The sequence below is a fragment of the Engraulis encrasicolus genome, chromosome 6, assembly GCF_034702125.1.
Source record: "Engraulis encrasicolus isolate BLACKSEA-1 chromosome 6, IST_EnEncr_1.0, whole genome shotgun sequence".
Classification (NCBI taxonomy): Eukaryota; Metazoa; Chordata; class Actinopteri; order Clupeiformes; family Engraulidae; genus Engraulis; species Engraulis encrasicolus.
Window position 1 is genome coordinate 20,695,982 of NC_085862.1, and position 18,599 is coordinate 20,714,580.

Sequence of the window (18,599 nt, forward strand, 5' to 3'; positions counted from 1 at the left end):
CCATCCATTCTTCACATCCAATCGAATAGCTGCGATTCCGCAATCGGCAGCTGACGGACTAAAGCTGCAGGGCTTAATTGAGAACTATAAGGCAGCCAAGTCCAGGCCCTGGCTGTCTATCTGTCTGTCTGTCTCTCCCTCCTTGTCAGGCTGGCTGTCCAGTCCAGCTGAGCACCCCACCCCACCTCCCCCATCCCCCTTCCCTCTTGCCCCTGTGTTGCAGCAGCGTTACTTCATGTTGCCAGATAGCATGAGGCCCAGTACTGCCCACTCACCCCAGATAACATGAGGCCCAGTGCTGCCCACTCACCTGCTTGCCTTATCTTGCGGGAATGTTGTCGTGCCGCAGCAGACGTGGTAGAAGCTCACCAGTGCCGTGACCTGCTAAGTGTGGCCATGCCTTGAGAAACAGCTCAGTAAAGGGCACTAAAGTCCCAGGCGGTCTTTTGGTCTAGCCAAAGCATCTTTAGTTCCATTAAAGGCCTTGGCATGTTCTCTTCTCTTCGCGCAAAGCTCTTTCAACACTGGCAGCATGTTGGTGCCAGGTCAAGGTGTATTGTGTATCTCCCTGAGTCTAATGTACGTTGTTTTCAGTTGTCCCTTTGCATCCCTTCAAGGTTGGGACATCACGTTCACTTCTTGTGAGCAGCATGAGTGATCTTTAGTTAAAGTATAAAGAGTTTGGCTACTCATTTTGAAGTTGTCCTCGCGAGCGGAAAACTCAGGCTGCCATCTCCAACGTGGTGCCACCGGAAGTCTTCAGCCAGACTTTTGGTCAATGTGCAATAAATGTGCTGCTTTACGATGTCATTATAGCCATCCATAACAAACTCATCAAGGTTCATGACCTTGCTGATCCCAACATGATATTGCAAAACCAACCACAGTTAGACCCCTACTGATATACTGGATAATGAGATAAACATGTTTTCTGTACGTACCACTTCACACCCTGTGCCCCGGCTGCTACTGAGCAGTGCAATGTGTAATGTGGGGGGTGGCAGGGCATAGCACAGGCATAGTGTGCACAGGATTCTATTGTACTGAACAGTGTTGGGAAAACCCCACCGTAACCTGACCTGGGAGTAATTGTGGAGGAGAGGGTGGAGGCTTTGGGACATAGGTAGCATAGGGGGGACTGTATGTGCACCTGCGTGTGTGTGTGTGCGTGTGTGTGCGTGTAGGAGCATGTTGTGTGTTTCCGTGTGCGTGTGTGTGTTTCTGTGTGCGCACATGTGTGTGTCTGTTTGAGGGGAGTTGTTGTAGGGTGCATCCTGCAGCGTTGTACTGTATTCCTGTTTTTAATTAACAACTACTAGTTGGAATGGAAAGCCGGTCATACCAACAGGCTAGTGTCACTCCTCCATACCGCATGGCCAGTGGCAGTGCCAGGAGGTCGGCTGGTTCCTCCACGGGCGGACTGAGCAGCCACACACCACACCACACAGGAAGCCCTCAGCCCAAGGGCACACCACTATCCCACAAGCCCAAGCACTCGAGGGACCAAAATAAGGCCTTTCCTTTTTCAGAACGTGTCCAGTTCCTGTTTGTTTGGTTGGCCGGCCCATAAGGTAATGAGTTTCTCATGTCTCACATCTCTGTCATAGAGAGAGAGGGAGGAAGGAGCATATATATCAGTACTTAGCTTACCACTGTAACCACCATTTTCCATTTAGAATAATAGCCATAATGGTTTGAATTGAATACACCTGCTTTGTTCTTGTGGGCTTTTAACATCGACAACTTGACGTGTAATAGCAGCTAGCGGCTGTGTTTTGTCGTTGTGAAGACTTTTTGTGTTACCTTAAAGAAACATTTGTGTTTCTGCTCAATTAAAATTGACTTTGCGTGGAAAATGCACATAAGCCTCCTGGTTAAACTGCAGATTAGTTGGAGGAACTTCACGCGACCTACTTACTACCTCAGCCAGACCAGGTGCTGACTTGCACCGGGGGACAGCAAGGACTGAGAACCGGCTCTTAAGCCTTTCCTTCAAAACATCATTTTTTTTGCCTTAAAGCAAGAGCTTAAATAAACTACTGCAATCTGATGTTCAAGTTACCCCGGACTGAAATGAACACCCGGAGAAAAAGCAAAACATTCTCTGTATGTCATTGGGTGGTTTTATGGTTGTTGGTTGTTGTGTGTGTGTGTGTGTGTGTGTGTGTGTGTGTGTGTGTGTGCGTGTACGTGTGTGTGTGTCTTGGCCCTGGCCCTGTGGTAAGCACCACCACCATTTCGTCTGTCTGGTTCTCCCCTGGTCTCTTGCTGTCTCCATGGCTACAGACAGGGTTGCATTCCCAGAGCTGTTGGGGTGGGAGCTGGAGCGCGGGATGAAAGTAAAGGGATGCCTTGAGACGCGTCTCCTGTGGTCTCCCGCAGCGTATAATTAGAAATCAAACACGTCCCAACCTCAGCCGACCCCCTCAGATGTGGCGCAGCAGGGAAACGGGTCCCCCCATGAAGGCACGCTGGGGGAAGGACATGGACGGAGAGAGGGAGGAAGAGGGAGACGACTAGAAAGAAAGAACAGAGGGCAAAGTGGTGAAGGGGAAAAAAAAGTGTACTGGCTGATGAATAGAAGGGTGCAATGGACTAGAGACTTGAGGCTTGGAAATCCCAACAACCAGGGTTGCTGACCGCTTTCGACAGGCCTGACAACGTCATCTGAAAGGGCCCACTACCCAACATACAATGTAAGGGGCACCCATTTCTTGGCACCATCCGTCGTCCCTCCCGGGACAACTGACTGTATACTTAAGTTACAGTACAGTTACATTGTACTTAGGTCATGCATAAGTACATGTTAGCATACTGGCTGAAACGGTGCAGAATTTAAATGGAAGTACTTTGGGAATACAGAGCAGTGTCTGCGTACTTTGGCAGGGCCAGCGAGGGAGGCATGAAACTGGGACTGTGCGTTTCTGTGGTTTGTTTCTCAACAGCGTTGTTGCTAAGCAAGTTCACAACTTTCTTGGTTGCAATCAATGCCATATCCCTAAGGCAAGCAACTAAGTTGCTAACTGGTTAGCAACAACGCTATCGAGAAACAGGGTCCGTGTCCAGTTGGGTAGCTGTGCATCAGCCTGTTGCTGTTGATGACGACCACCTGCCTGGCTCCTTAGTGACTGTCCCGGATGGCTGGCTGGAGCACAAAGTTGAGGAATCCAGTGAATGGGACGTCGCAGACACTGCAGGGCTGTTATTTTGGCAATATTTAGTGCATGGGCCTTTTCCCTTGGACTATAAAATGTTATTTGGTGCTTCTTGGCAACCCAGGGTATTGATTTTTTTTGAAGTAAGTCTCCATAGGAAAAAAGAGTTTTACAAATTCAGCATTCTTGTTCTTAAATGTTTTTTAACAATCAAACTAATCATTTCCTCTCACAATGAACAACCCCCTCCCTCCCCCAGCCACTCTTGCATAGCCTAAATAGCTCATATTTCTGTGCATAGTATGAGCGACTGAAAGGTTTAGTGTCAGTCTTGAGTATTACAAGGTCGATAGTGAGAGGGTAGTAGGCCCTTGGCACGGTGAAGGGCAGGCCGACATGCTGACAGCTGCCTGATTATTCCCACCCTCAGCTCTCCCTACAGCCCCCCACCACCACCACACTACACCACCACCACCACACCGCGCCTCCACTGGCTTATTTTTAGGCCTTCTCTCTCTCCACCTGCTCCGCTCGAGGTCTGCTGGGACAACAACCGTAGCTCATACAGGCCCTCTGCACCCCGGCCTCCCCAATACACACCGTTACACTTCCCTCCACCCTTCTCCCCTCCCTGCCGTTACTTACCCCTACTCTCCTCTCCTCTTTTCCCCTCTCCCCTCCCCACCGCTCCTCTCCTCTCCTATTCTCTTCTCTACCATCCCTTCCTTTCTCTTCCTCTCCTCTTCTCTTCTCTACCCTTCCCTCCTAGTCGCTCCTCTCCTCTCCTCTCCTCTCCTCTCCTCTCCTCTCTATCTCATGGGCTCCACTCCAGCTTACTGTAAGACCACGGGCCCCAGCTGGACAATGTTGTTACTTCAGTGGCACCAGCGAGAGCTAGCCTGTCTTGACTCCACAGGCCGCTAAATGTATTAGCTGCCACCACTGGGATTGGTGATGAGCCCTGGATAAAGCTTTTAACAGGCTGCGGAGTGGTGCTATGTGGGCTCTGTGTTGTAGGCTGTGGAGTGGTGCTATGTGTGGAGGCTCTGGAGTGGTGTTATGTGGGCTCTGCATTAGATACTGTGGAGTGGTGTTATGTGGGCTCTGCATTACAGGCTCTGGAGTGGTGTTACGTGGGCTCTGCATTACAGGCTGTGGAGTGGTGTTATGTGGGCTCTGCATTACAGGCTGTGGAGTGGTGTTATGTGGGCTCTGTGTGTAGTCTGTGGAGTGACTGTATGTGGAATCTGCATTAGACGTCAAGAGAGCTGGCTCCCACAGGTCATTTGTCCTCCTCTGTTTACAAAGCAGCGTTAAAGAAATGTTTGTGTACGCTGTGTAAACAGCAGTTGGTAAACAAATGGCCCCACTCTGTATTGTAATGCAGTGGCGCCGTTGGTTTGTGGAATCTCAGTCTCTCACAACCGTCTTAGTATTTCAAGTAAACCAGTTTAAATTAACCTTGAGGTAGTGGAAAATCATCTATTGGCAGGTTTAATGTACCACTTCATGTAGGTTAACTTAACCAGGTTTATAAGTTGGAATAGCCCCTCGCCTGGCACCTGTTTTAATGACACACATCTTGTTTTCTTGTCCAGCACATATGCTTGGTCTCCTTTCCAGTGCCTTTTTAATTTTTTCAATACATTACATCTAGGGAATGCAGAATAGACCTGTGTAATAGACCGCAACAGGGTTGCTATGGATGACTAGATGGTAGTAGGTGAGTAGAGCGGATATGTGTGCATTTCAGTTTGCGCCTGTGTATACAGTAGGGAGTCTAGGTGCTGTGCGTGCGTTTACGCAATGCATTCTGGTCTTGTCTGGCCAGGTGTGTGTGAGAGACCACTGATTAGAGCAGGTCAGGTGTGTGTGTGTGTCTGCCTGTGTGCACGCATTAGTGCAATGGTTAAGGCAGGACGCGTGCGTGCGTGCGTGCGTGCGTGCGTGCGTGCGTGCATGCGTGTGTAGAGTGTGTGTAGGTTAGGGCAGGCCAGGTCTTGTGTAGAGAGAAGGGCTGGGTCTGATCTGAGCAGAGCAGAGCCGAGCCGAGTGGAGCTGAGCAGAGCTGAGCTGCTGTAAACAGAGGGAGTGTGAGGAGAGGCCGTGATAAAGAGTCTTACATCCTGACCCCCTGTTTATACTACACCCTCACTGACGGATGAGCTGTTCCTGAAACTCACACGCAGTACGTACACACACACACACACACACACACACACACACACACACACACACACACACACACACACACACACACACACACACACACACACAGCCTGCTCTAATCAGTGGACTCTCTCACACACAAAAACACACACACACACACACACACACACACACACACACACACACACACACACACACACACGCACTGTCTTGATACAAAAACATGTGCAGGAATGGATATTTACAAATACATACCACTACATGCATACACAAAATCGGACTATGCACTTGTCTACACACAGACGCACAAACCACATAATCACAAACACTGCACACACGTACAAGCTTTATCATATATGCATTCAATAAATACTTCTCTTGCTCGCTCTCTTTCACTCCCTCCTCGCTCTCTCTCTCTCTTCCTCTTGCTCACCCCCCTTCTCTCTCTCCCTCTGACAAAAACATTCCCAAATCAGCAGTACACACACACACACACACACACACACACACACACACACACACACACACACACACACACACACACACACACAGTCTTATAGTGTACACACACACTCACACGCATGCAAACACACACACACTGTGACTCTGTTTGTCCTTTCTGTGCTGTCCTCCAGTTTCTCACAGTGTCTCTGCCTTTCTCTTTGTGTCTGTGTCTAAGCAGCATCACCACTACAGCCCCCCCCCCAACACACACACACACACACACACACACACATGCACCTCCTCTCCTCTTGTTTTCATCCCACTTTCCTTTTGTCTCTCTTTTTTTTCTCCACCTTGTTTTCTTTCCCTCTCTGCCCCCTCCATCCCCACTGCTGTTTTTCTTTCTCACTTTCCCTCCCCTTTGGACAGCTTGGCTGGGGGGATGGTCACTTATAATATGTCCTCAAGTGTCATGTCTTCGGGTCAGTGTGTGTGGCTGCTGGACAGCATTAGGTGTGTGTTCTTGTGTGTGTGTGTGTGTGTGTGTGTGTTGGGGGTCAGTGGTGTTTTTTTCACCAACAGGAAGTCTCAGGAGAGGGGTGGTGGGTGCGTGCATGCATGCGTGTGCACATGTGGCGCAGAAATGTATGTGACCGAGAGGGACAGTAGGTGTAATGTCTGGTGTAGAGGTGATTGTGGATAATAGCATGTTATTAATGTGCATGAAGGTTAGAAATCGTGTATGTTGTGCTTGCAGTTGGGGAACTCTGTGTGTGTGTGCGTGTGTGCGTGTGTGCGTGTGTGCGTGTGTGCGTGTGTGCGTGTGTGCGTGTGTGCGTGCGTGCGTGCGTGCGCGTGCGTGCGCGCGTGCGCGCGTGTCTGTGTGTGTGTGTCTGTGTGTGCGTCTGTTGGGGGATGATTTTGTATGTGTGTGTGTGGTGTGATTGCATGTTGTTTCAGCCTGCAGTGCTGGCCTGTTGCGAGGGCCAGCCATTGTTCCTGGTCGTTTCCTCTGTAAACAGCCTGCGCCACGCTTTCCTCAAACAGCGTCATGCACAAAAACAAGACTCTCCTCTCCTCTCCTCCACGTTATTTTCTGCAGTTCTCTAGTCCCCTATGCACACAGATTACTGTCTTGTGTATAAAGGACTCACAGTGAAGATCATCCATGTTTTTCCGCACAGCGTTCATGTTTAGCCTTTGCAGTGCACAACAAAAATGTAGTCGTGCAGGGCGCATTCTCGTACTTGTCTGAGACTTTGCGTATATTTTTCAGTACGCATGGCGTAGTTTTGGGGGTGTCAGCTGACTATCGCAAGTCCTGAGAAGAGTGCCTGGAGCCTGGGCCTCAAGTAGCAGGATGTTTCTGCTCTCCACCTCCTCACTGCTGGGGAAGAGCTGCTCCGCTCAGGGCCTCTGCAGGCATTAGCGGCACAGCACAACACACTGCACAGTACAGCACCAGGAGCACAGCACAGCCCAGCACAACACACTGCACAGTACAGCACCAGGAGCACAGCAGAGCACAGTGCACAGGAATACTTAGTTTAGGACATGTAAAGTCATACAATGTAATGCAATGTCATAACGTCCACACGCACGCACGCACATACACACAAACGCACAAATACACTCCTCAGTCATGAGGCGTTCTTCACTCCAACAAACCCTAGACACCCCCCCCCCTCCAATCCTCCAAACCCCACGCACCTCTCTTCAACACCAAGCACTCTATAAATCTAGCCTCCCCATCCCAGCCCCACACACCCATTCCCTTGTCCCCCTGGGGAAACAAGAGTGCTCTGCAGCTCACAATATCTCTCTCAGGGCTTTAAATCACACTGCATTTACCCCTCCCCCCAATTCACTCCTACACACACACACACACACACACACACACACACACACACACACACACACACACACACACACACACACACACACACACACACACACACACACACACACACACACACACACACACACACAGTCTGTCTCCATGGTGCTTTGCTTCACTCCGTGTGGATAGACCCCCACCCCCAGATCCCAGTGAGTGGGTGGGCAGGCTGACGGGCACACCAGTGACTCCGGTGCCACTATCTGTGTGCCAGGACAGGACAGCCCTTCTGTTCAGATGCCACCCTGAAAATGATGGCTTTCATCGGAGTAAAATGTGGGTACGACTGACCAGGCTGGCCAGGTGCAGAACCAATAATGAGATTAGATCGTAGCCCCATGATGCACACTGTTTCACCAGTGGAACTCTGGAATAGTCATTGAAAGGTTATCTATCATAGTAGTACACTATGATATAACACAGAACCTTTAGTAATGCACCACAACTTGGTCATTGCCATTCTGGTAACCGCAAATGTATAACGCTGTGCCTTAACTGACTAAGTTAAGTAAAAGAAAGTCAAAGTCCATAGCATAGCTTAGGCCACTGTATATTTGGTACACATTATTGTAGGCAACGTTTCAACCATGTTGGATGTCCATCTGGCTCCATTTGCCTTATGAAGACCCATTAAGATTTAAATGTTGCTCTTTTGTAAACACAGGAGAGCCTACGCGGTGCTGTGGAGTTTTGCTTTCTCCCCCAGGGAAGCATCCAGCCAAAAGGGCTCTGGCGGCAGGGGAGGAGCAGCAGTTGTCTTCAGACTTTATTTTTAGCCTTCTTTCTCCTCTGTGTTGTTATGTTGCCATTGCTCTCGGTAGCAACCCCATGTGAGTAGCTGCCCGATTGCGCTGTTGATGCAAACACGAAACGCTCGTGCGACAGTGGGCTCATTTTACCTTAGCTACGCGATTTGGAGACTGGAGATGAAAGTGACAACGACAAAGGGCTTAACGTTTTTTTTTTACATTTTAAAAGGGCACATTTATGGGCCCTAATTATAGTTTTTGCTATATAGTTTTTATGTCTGCGCATGTTGACTCACATTGGGTAGCTACTCACACGGGGTTGCTACACTTCTCTGGTCTGCTCTGTGCTTGTGAATGGATGGGATGGGTCCTGGTGGAAATGGTGGATTTCTTCAGGAGCCATTTTATGGTTGCATGCAGTGTGTGGTTTTAGGTAGATGCAGTCTGACAGAGCATGTTAGTAGCCTTCGGTAGCAGGGAAGCTGACATGTGGGGTCCTAGGGCCAGGGAGAGAGGATGCCTAGAATGTGGTCCTCGTAGCATTGCATGTATTGGTTTCGGGGCCCTTCCAGATGACTTTGTCCCGGGCCTGTCCAAACCCGTCAGTGGCCTTGTTGAGTCGATATGCTGTACCAATAGAAGGTATCCATTTCAGTAAGTCATCATACAGCAAGTTTTCACTGTCTTATATAAAGGAAGAAGACATGGTTTCTTTAGTAGAAGGTTAACCATTATAGTCTGGAGTTGTTTGTTGTTTTGGGTATTGGCACTTGGTCTAGTGACTTGCGCCAGACGGCACTTTTGCATCGCGTGTAGCCTTTGTTTACTTTCTGACGCAACCAAAGTTTCCTCAGGGAGTATTAAACTCACGCACTCTTCCATTGCTTTTCTTCTCCCGCTCCACTCCAGTGCCAGATGTTTCCAGGGTATCAAGGTGCCGTGTGAGGATAGCTAAAGCCTGATAGGGGTGGTGAGGTGGAAGAGAAAAGGAGACAGGGCAGTGAAATCTCAGCACCACTTGCTGCTGATAATGGATAACATCAAGCACCGCCACCCCAGCATAACACGGCTTTACAGGAAAAACAACAACAGCAGTGTGAACAGAAGGTTCTCTTCCTGGCCTGTTTGAGGCAGTGTGGAGAGGCTTGGACCCCGAGCTGAGCACAGAGAAGCAGGAAGTGGCTAATATTCTCTGTGGTGCACTGTGAATAGGCCATAGTGACTCACTATCACACAGAAAACGGGGGAGGGGGACAGTCACAGAGATGATTTTAGCAATAGGCACAATAGGCAGTTGCCCTTGGGCCCCAACAAAACTCCCCCTCAACAGTCACCCCACCATGGTAAATGACAGCAAAAAATAATTGAAGATGGGCCCATGTCTGTATCACCTAGGGCCCCCAATTGTGTAGATACGTTTGAGACACTGATTCATATACTGGTCACTGATGGCATGATCAAAGTGACTATGAGGGGAAAAAACTCTTTCACCATCTTATTTCACCATAAAGTTCAAACAAAGTATTTTTTTTACTCATCGTCAGCTGTCGTTCATGTTTTTTTTTTTTTGTTGTCTGTTGTTGTACTTAAAAATAACAACTGAAGGGAAACAAGTTTCCATGAGACAATGAATACCAAATCAACAAAGGGTTAAACAAGAGTTGAAAAATAAATCCTTTTTTAATGTCCTACAGCAAGGACAGAATGTACTAGATGACGTGATGATGTAGTTTAGGAAAACGGTGGATGTGACACACTGCCCTCAGGGAACAAATGAAATGGGTTTTTTTTCCAAAAACATTGCTCACTGATATTTTGATGATGTGATATGATTGCCAATTTGGGAGTTGATCAATCTGAGGTCATTGAACCTGTATGTGCAGTTGCACGCAGAGTCAGTGGTGAAAAACACTCTGGTAAAAATGTGGCGAAGCTGGAATAACGTGTAGCTACTGCCGTTTAGAGGAAGGCCCTCATCTGAGGGTGTGTGGAGAGAGCGAGAGAGAAAGAGTGAAAGAGAGAGACAGACAGAGAGAAGCTGACTGTGTAGTTCTGTTAGGTTAATTGGAGACTAGTCTGTTTGGCATCCTCCTCCCATCCTGTGTTGCCTGGCTGTGGCTTCTGGTGTTTTAGAGCCATGAGAGTGAGAGACAGAGAAGGACAGAAAACCAGAGAGGGGGAAAGGGAGCAAGAGCAAGGGACTAAAATATGAACAGTGATGAATGGTTTTCAAAAAAGGCAAAGAAGCCAGAAGGCATTATGGTATTGGAAGATGGAGGTTGTGTGTGATGTAATTGAGGGTGCATGTGATCTGAGATTGGCCATGCTGGCTACATCAGTAGGCTCTTCTAGGCTGGGTGGGTTTCGGGTGAGGTGATCTTCTAAATGGGTTTCTCGGATGATTTGAATGGGTGTCTGGGGTGGTCTTTCGATACTGAAAGGTGCAGTATGTAATATTTTAGTGGTTTACTCCAGAATTCATGCTGTCTACTCACAAATGTTGTCCTTTTCATGAATACCTCCATCAAATTCGAATCATTCATTATGAGAGGGAAAATTGCTTATTTTCTGCATGAAAAGGTGGATCTTCTCCATGTCTGCCATTTTGCATTTCTAGAAATATATTTTTTAGCTGCAAATCTTACTTTATTTTGGTCATACTAGTAAATATTAGTTTACTACTTAGTAAATATTCATGAAAGGTCAGATGTGGCAATAGGCAGTTTCAGTGAGCAGCACAGTAGCAATACCTAATCTGGCCACAATCCTATATGCTGCACCTTTAACACCACTTAGTGCCCAGGCCCCTGTACTCTTGGCTCTACAGTAGAAGCGTTAGTTGGTTTGAAACTTTACTGTCCCCATGGGGCAATTGGATTTACAGCACAATCGCAAGGCTAGGCACGAAAACATCATCAGACATATCAGACAGCCTGTGCTGGAGAGCCTAGAGTTTTTTTTTCAGTAATGAGATATCTAACTGTTCAAAGCATCATGCACACTGTAAATTCCATCGGCAGGCTTGGACAGAACGGACGGTGTGATAACCTCGCGGGGGTAATATCTTGCACCCCTGTCCAACTACAGAGGTGTGCTAAAGTGCCCTTTTTGATTTGGTAATGACGAATGAGTCATCTAACTTTATCCATCTTCTTCTTTCCTTTCCTTCTTTTCCTTTTGTTCCCTTCCTCCTTCTTGTCTGTCTGCAGCCACTTGGAGAAGATCACCACATGGCTGGACCCTCGTAAGACCATGACTGCAGCCATGAACCAGATGAGCCTCCATGGAGGACCCACTCCGCAGCAGCAGCAGCAACAGCAGCAGCAACAGCAGCAGCAGCAACAACAACAGCAGCAGCAGCAGCAGCAACGCTCCATGGCCTTATCACAGCCCAATCTTGGTAAGTTGGTTATAAACACACACACACACACACACACACACACACACACACACACACACACACACACACACACACACACACACACACACACACACACACACACACACACACACACACACACACACACACACACACACACACACGCCAGCACAGAAGTCAATCGGTTAAAGCTTCCTTGGTTGTTTCATAATGGCTCACTAGAGAGCACCGTTTTGATCCTAACTCTAAGGAAGTACAGCACATACACATGAATAAAGAGCAATAAAAAGACATTTTCCATTCTGATGCAGGTTTATCAAAAGAGAACTGCCTTGTTCTGTTAGTTTCCATGACCTTATTAATAATTTTCTCCATCTCTTCTTGTCGCAACAAGTACAAATCTCTCGTGCCGTTTCTGCCAGCTAAACCTCAGCTGCTCACTGGAACAACCAGTGCAGTACCCGAGCCCTGCCCCTGCCCGACAGCCTGGCCTGACGCATAAATATTAAACCAGTTTCTTGGTGCATTTTACTCTCATGGCACGCGTTGGCACGGCTGTGATGGTTTTGAACTGTACACGCCCTGTTCGGCACGGCACCTTTGAAAGGTTGCCTGTTGTATAAGAGGGATGTGGGGAGATTTCTGGGGCGGAGGCAAGCACTTCTGTTGTTTCATGTCGCTCACAGCTACAGCTATAACCAGAAATAAACAGCTAGACCGTGAGCTGGTGTGAAGAGGATGACTGGTTTCCACATTGGTGCCACCTGGCTTCTGAAACGTTGCATGTTTTAATTAAAGGTGCACTGTGTAGGATGGTGGCCAGAGTAGGTATTGCAACAGTGCTTCTCATTGAAACGGTAATGTCTACTGCAAAATTTGATGTTTTGTGAATATTTACTTTGGAGTGAACTAATAGTTGTATGACTCAGGTAAAGTAAATTTTGCAGCGAAAAATGTCTATTTCTGGAAATTCAAAATGGTGGACAATGGAGAAGATCCCCCTTTTCATGTATGGAAAGTGGAATTTTCCCTGCCATAATGAATGCTTAGAATTTGGTCGTGGTGCCATGGTAACTATTCATGAGAAAGGTAACATTTGTTAAATAAACTTTTAAAAATATTACACAGTGCACCTTTAAATACAATTGCATCACAATTGGCAGTGTGTAGACCTACCTTTTCAACTACCTGACACAATAGTCTGACACAGGGGTGGAACTTTTAACTAAACTTAAGACTAAAATCTACCGGTCACTCACATTTTTTACCAGTCACCATTTTACCAGTTCATATTCAACTGTTCCAAACATTGTAATGCCAAGTAAGATCATTTTCTGATCAATACTTTTGTTTCAGAGGTCCTAAATTCAGTTATTGTGATGCCAATAACTCTTTTCATTGCCAATTTGCTCAAACCTTTGATGTTGGATGCTGCGTATAATTCAGCATTAACCCGGGCGCCTGTAGAAAAAATTCACCCGTCAAGGTGATTGGTGGGTTGACATACTTCACTCGGCAAAAGCCAAATTGGCAGGTGGACGGGTGCTTATTTCCATCCCTGGTCTGACACCTGCGAGAAGTCTCTTTAGATGTGTGCACCCTAACCCCTTACACTTTTCAGTGCACAGACTCTTGTACTTCCTTGTGTAAACACACACACACACACACACACACACACACACACACACACACACACACACACACACATACACACACACACGGGAATGAGGGAGATGTATTTGACATATATGCATATACATATGAACTGGTGGGCTGGGGGTTTGTTGAGACGGAGGGCTGGGGCGGGGGCTGCAGGAGATTTGGGATGTCATCCAGGTATCCCAAATCTCTTATCTGTCCTGTCACAGTCAGGTGATGGGGCGTTCTGAATGGGGATGGTGAGGTGTTGTTGGGGTGTTGAGGGGTTGAGGTGATGTTGGGTTAGGGGTAGGGACAAGAGAGAGTACTGTGGGGTCTCAAGACCTCATTTTCTCCCCCCTGTTCCCATCCAGGAGAGAGCAAGCAATCGATCGAGTGAGTGAGAGAGGGAGTGGAGTGAGGGAGAGAGCGAGCAGAGTGAGAGTGTGAGAGAGCGGAGCAAGAGAGGGAGAGAGGGAGAAGGCCTCTGATGGCCCAGGCGGTGCGCTCTGGCACGCGCCACTCCGACTTTGTTTGCCAGTACAGTAAATTACTTCCAAATGCGTCTGCCTTGTTTGGCTCTCTCTTTTCTCTCTCTCTCTCTCTCTCACTCTCTCTCTCTCACACACACTCTCTCTCTCTCTCTCTCTCTCTCTCTCTCTCTCTCTCTCTCTCTCTCTCTCTCGCGCTTTGTTCTTTCTGCCTCCCTTTCTTCTTAGTATCTTTCCTCTTTGTATAAGCCCCTTTCTTTCTTCCCTTCCCCCTCTCTCTATCGCTCTCTTCAAATCCTTTTCTTTCATGTCTGTTGTTCACTCTCTCTCCTTCTTTTACTGCCAGTTTTCTTTCCCCCTCCCCTCCAACAAGGAAGGAGAAAAATGCCAGATTTTGTGATGAAATGGAAAAAAGGTGTGTCTTATGGGAAGTGTCTCTTTTGCCCCGTCTTTCTATGTCCCTCTCTCCCCTCCTCTCTGTCTTGTACCTCCTCTCTCTCTCTCTCTCTCTCTCTCTCTCTCTCTCTCTCTCTCTCTCTCTCTCTCTCTCTCTCTCTCTCAAGCCGGTAGAGACATCAGACTAGCTGGACAGAGCAGCAGTCTACAGTCTGTCTGAGAAAGGCAACCTATTGCTAAAGAGCCTTTCCTGACTCAAGAATCCTTATGAGTGAAAGGGAGAAAGCAGACGGCAAGAACCCCCTCGAGAGAGGAAAATAGTTCAGTCTTTGGAATAAAAACAGACTTGACACTAGAAAAGGTGGCTGGTTTAAAACATTAAATAACAGGGGTGACATCTCTGCAGCATAACTTTTTAAGACCGGCTGCAGCATCGATGCATGTTCACCTTTAAAAGTGTTGACATTTCTTAGATTTAGTTACGTCTCGTCACTGGTCACTAAATGAAAGGAGGTGCATGGGAACAGAGGTAGTTCTATAGAGAATGACTTCCAGACACACAAGTAGAGGGTGATGATGTCTGGTGAGTGTAGAGAGGCATGTGGAGGATGGTGACATGCATAGCAACAGGAGGGTGGATGTTGTGCTGTTGTGGATGGGAAGTGGCCCTGTAGTGGGCTGTAGTGGAGGGGCAGCGTATTGTTTTTGGGCAGTAGCGGGGTTTGGGGTTGGAGGGGTGTGATGGACAACATGGATTCATTAGTTACAACCCAGTACCTCAGGGGCCACACATCACACCTCTGGGCCGTGGCACCCCACACAACACCAACCAAACCACAAACCTACCCCACCGAACCCCGCCCCGCTTCCCCAATGGGCACCCGACCCCACGCAGAGTCCAGCTCGGGGCCGTAACGCTCCCCAAAACACCAATCACACCATCCCCCATCGGGTCCCCCTCCCACACCCCACCCCACCCCACTCAACTCTGTACTCCACACTGAATCACCTCTAAATCGACCCCATACTGGGTACCTAACCCCGAAGATACTACCCACTGGGCTCCCGCACTGTATCCACTACCCCACCACTCCCCACTCACCATGCTGGGCACCGCACCAGCCCCAGCCCCAGCACCAGCCCCAGCCCCAGCACCAGCCCCACCCCACTCTGAGCACCGCACCGCACCCCACCCCAGACCTGGGTCCAGCTCTGGACTGGTCGCTCCCACACAACACCAACCCACGCTGGGCCCGCCACACGACACTGTATCCACCACCCCTCCACCCCACTCCACACACACTGGGCTCTCCACCTCACTCCCCCTTCTGGGTCCACTGCCTCACCGCACTCCACTGGGGACCCCCCCACACACCACCACACACTGGGCCCATGGGCAGACAGGAGCAGGCCTGAGCTGGCACTGGGGCGGGCCTGCGCTCTCACTCAATGGAGCCACTCAACCTGAAGTAATCCAACACACACACGCGCACACACACACACACGCACACGCACACGCACACGCCCGGCGTGGCCTGCCTGACCTGTTTCAATGGTGTACATTGCTCACAGGGCCATGTTTTCCTCCCACACACGGTGTCCTATAAGCCTTGTCCACCCCCACTACTATTAATAACCTAACAAAGGGCAGGATGGCTGTGATGGCCAAGCATCTTGTGCAACAGCAACTCCCAAGTGCGACAAGACACTGCTGCTGACTCACTCACAGCTCAAGTACAATGTCCACGTACTGCAATGTCATGTCTGTCTGTACACCACAAGGTGTCCCCACCTTGACTGTCTACTGTCTGCTTCTATCGCTATTGCCAGAATGCTAAATCCTTGTCTCCAGGGGCCAGGCAGTGTTGAACGGACGAACGGCGGGTTATTGCCTGAAGCTGGGAGACAAAGATGGGTCCACACTCACAAGTCATCATGATCATGATGTGTACGATCATGCTGTGTAGGTGTCGTGTCAATCATGATGTGCAAGTCCAGGTATAAAACTGAATCTTGAAATGGCAGATTATTTTGCCAGTGGCACACTTCCCTCCACTCTAAGTCCTACCAAAATGTTTTATCTACAGGCCCCTCTGAGTGAGGAGGCGGGCTGCATGTGGCCCCCATGGCCTCCAGTTGCCCATCCCTGACATACAGTATTTGAAGGGTTTATTTGCAAAACAGTGTATCCACCATTTTTGAGTTTTGCATTTTATTATTGGAAATGACTGTCAGGAGGTCCTATCACCTTTTTGTGAATTGTTGCCATTCAAATATTTTGGGAACATACTTTTATTTAAACCTATTTTTTAAAAAAGCATTTTGTAATACAATGCAATGGAATGTCCAACACAAAATGTCAATTTCCCAACATTCTACAAAATGGAGATACACCGTTTTGCAAATAAACCCTTTCTAACCCCCTGTGACGCCTCATCCATTACTCCATTACTTTTTTTCTCCCTTCATCCTCCTATTCGCTCCACCCCTTCATCCTCCTATTCGCTCCACCCCTGCTCCTCTGTCCTCTCCCTCTGCTCCTGTGCCCTCCCCTCTGCCCATAGCTGTTCCCCATAGCCGGGGGTCCTTCTCCGAGGGGGTCCGGCATTCAGTCACGGCTGACCTGGACTCTGCCCGAGGGGAATGCAGATTGTTGTCTGTGCACAGTGGGAGCCTTTAAAAGACTGGCCAGACACTCCCAGCTCTCCTGGTGTTCCTCTCCTGAGCTGCCTCTCATTCGTGTCCTCTCCTGCTACCTACCTGTCTACTACTATCTGTCTCTGTCTCTGTCTCTCGCTCTCTGACCCTCTGTCTCTCTCTTGGTCTCTCTCTCTTGGTCTCTCTCTCTCTCTCTGTCTGTCTCTCTGTCTGTCTCTCTCTCTCTCTCTCTCTCTCTCTCTCTCTCTCTCTCTCTTGGTCTCTCTCTCTCTCTCTCTGTCTGTCTCTCTGTCTCATTGTCTCTGTCTAGTTCTCTCTGTCTCGCTGTCTCCCTCTCCCCTGGAATTAGAAAATATGCTGGCAGGTTCCCCCAACTTGTTGAGCAGGGTATTCTTTTTGCCTCTGTTGTCCTATTGAATCATTTTCGTTGAACATTTCTCCACTCCCTCCCAGACACGCACATCTCCATTCCTCCATCCCCTTTTCTACCTTTTTGTTGACCAGTCTGACACAGTAGCTATCTCTACAGCAGTGTTCCTCAACGGGACTCTACACCCCCCCAGGGGGCGTTTGGCAGCCCTAGGGGGGCAGTGAGAAGAATACAGTTAAGAGGGGGAGGTCCTTAATTGCCATTGAGGGGCATTAGTCAATTTCATTTTAAGAGGGTGTTGACGGGCATATGATGGGATCCAGGGGCCATTTATTGAGAAAAAAAACTTGAGTCATCTCATGTTCCATAAAAGGTGGGCTATCTGGTGTTTGTGTGGACAGCTCAAAGATGTCATTGTGTTTCCCAATCAAGGAACAGTGTAAATATCAATCTCTATTGCTCTCCTCATCTCATCTCTCCTCAACCACCACCCCCACCCCCTGTCCCAACCCTGTCCTCCAATAAGCCATAACTGGACTCTGGCCTTATTTGATGTGCCAGTCATGGCTCAATGAGGTACACTATGTGAGACCAGGTATATAAGGCCTGGTATATGAGACCTGGTATGTGTAGCCAGGTGTATGAGACCTGGTATATGTAGCTAGGTATGAAACAAGTGTATTTAGCCAGATATATGAGACTGGTATATGTAGCCAGGTGTATGAGACCTGGTATATAAGGCCTGGCATATGAGACCTGGTATACAGATATGTAGCTAGGTATGAAATAAGTGTATTTAGCCAGGTATATGAGACCTGGTATATGTAGCCAGGTATATGAGACCAGGTGTATGAGACCTGGCCTTGTCTTGTAGCGCTGAGCTGAGCTGATGTGGGTGTTGTTGCTGTTGCTGCCTGCACAGGACAGCTGCCCGAGGGCTGGGAGCAGGCAGTGAACTCTCAGGGAGAAACCTACTTCATTGACCACAAAACCCAGACCACGTCCTGGCTCGACCCGCGATTGGATGGCCCACGCCTCAGTAAGTACCGCGCCGGATTTTTCCTTGTTGGTGACCCCCCACCCCCCTACCCTGCCTCCAATCATTTAGCACCAACCCCCCGTCTTCCTTCTCCTCCACCCCCTCACCCTGTAGTCTATCCCCTGTACTCCCCACCCCCCTACGCCTTCAATCCTACACACCACCACCCCCGCTGATACTGGGAGACGCCAATCACCAATCAATCTTCGTCACC

The 18,599-nt window shown here is 48.7% G+C and overlaps 1 protein-coding gene across 5 annotated transcripts in view; it reads left to right on the forward strand.

Annotated features, from left to right (window-relative positions):
* Window positions 1–18,599, forward strand: part of wwtr1 (WW domain containing transcription regulator 1) — a 55,094-nt gene that overhangs the window by 17,571 nt on the left and 18,924 nt on the right. For 3 of the 5 annotated variants that reach the window (XM_063200861.1, XM_063200860.1, XM_063200862.1), the window contains exons 2-3: window positions 11,624–11,814; window positions 18,269–18,385. In XM_063200861.1, the coding sequence (XP_063056931.1) occupies window positions 11,624–11,814; window positions 18,269–18,385 (308 nt within the window). The remainder of the gene's footprint in view (window positions 1–11,623; window positions 11,815–18,268; window positions 18,386–18,599) is intronic. The other 2 variants (XM_063200864.1, XM_063200863.1) reach the window with 1 other exon arrangement.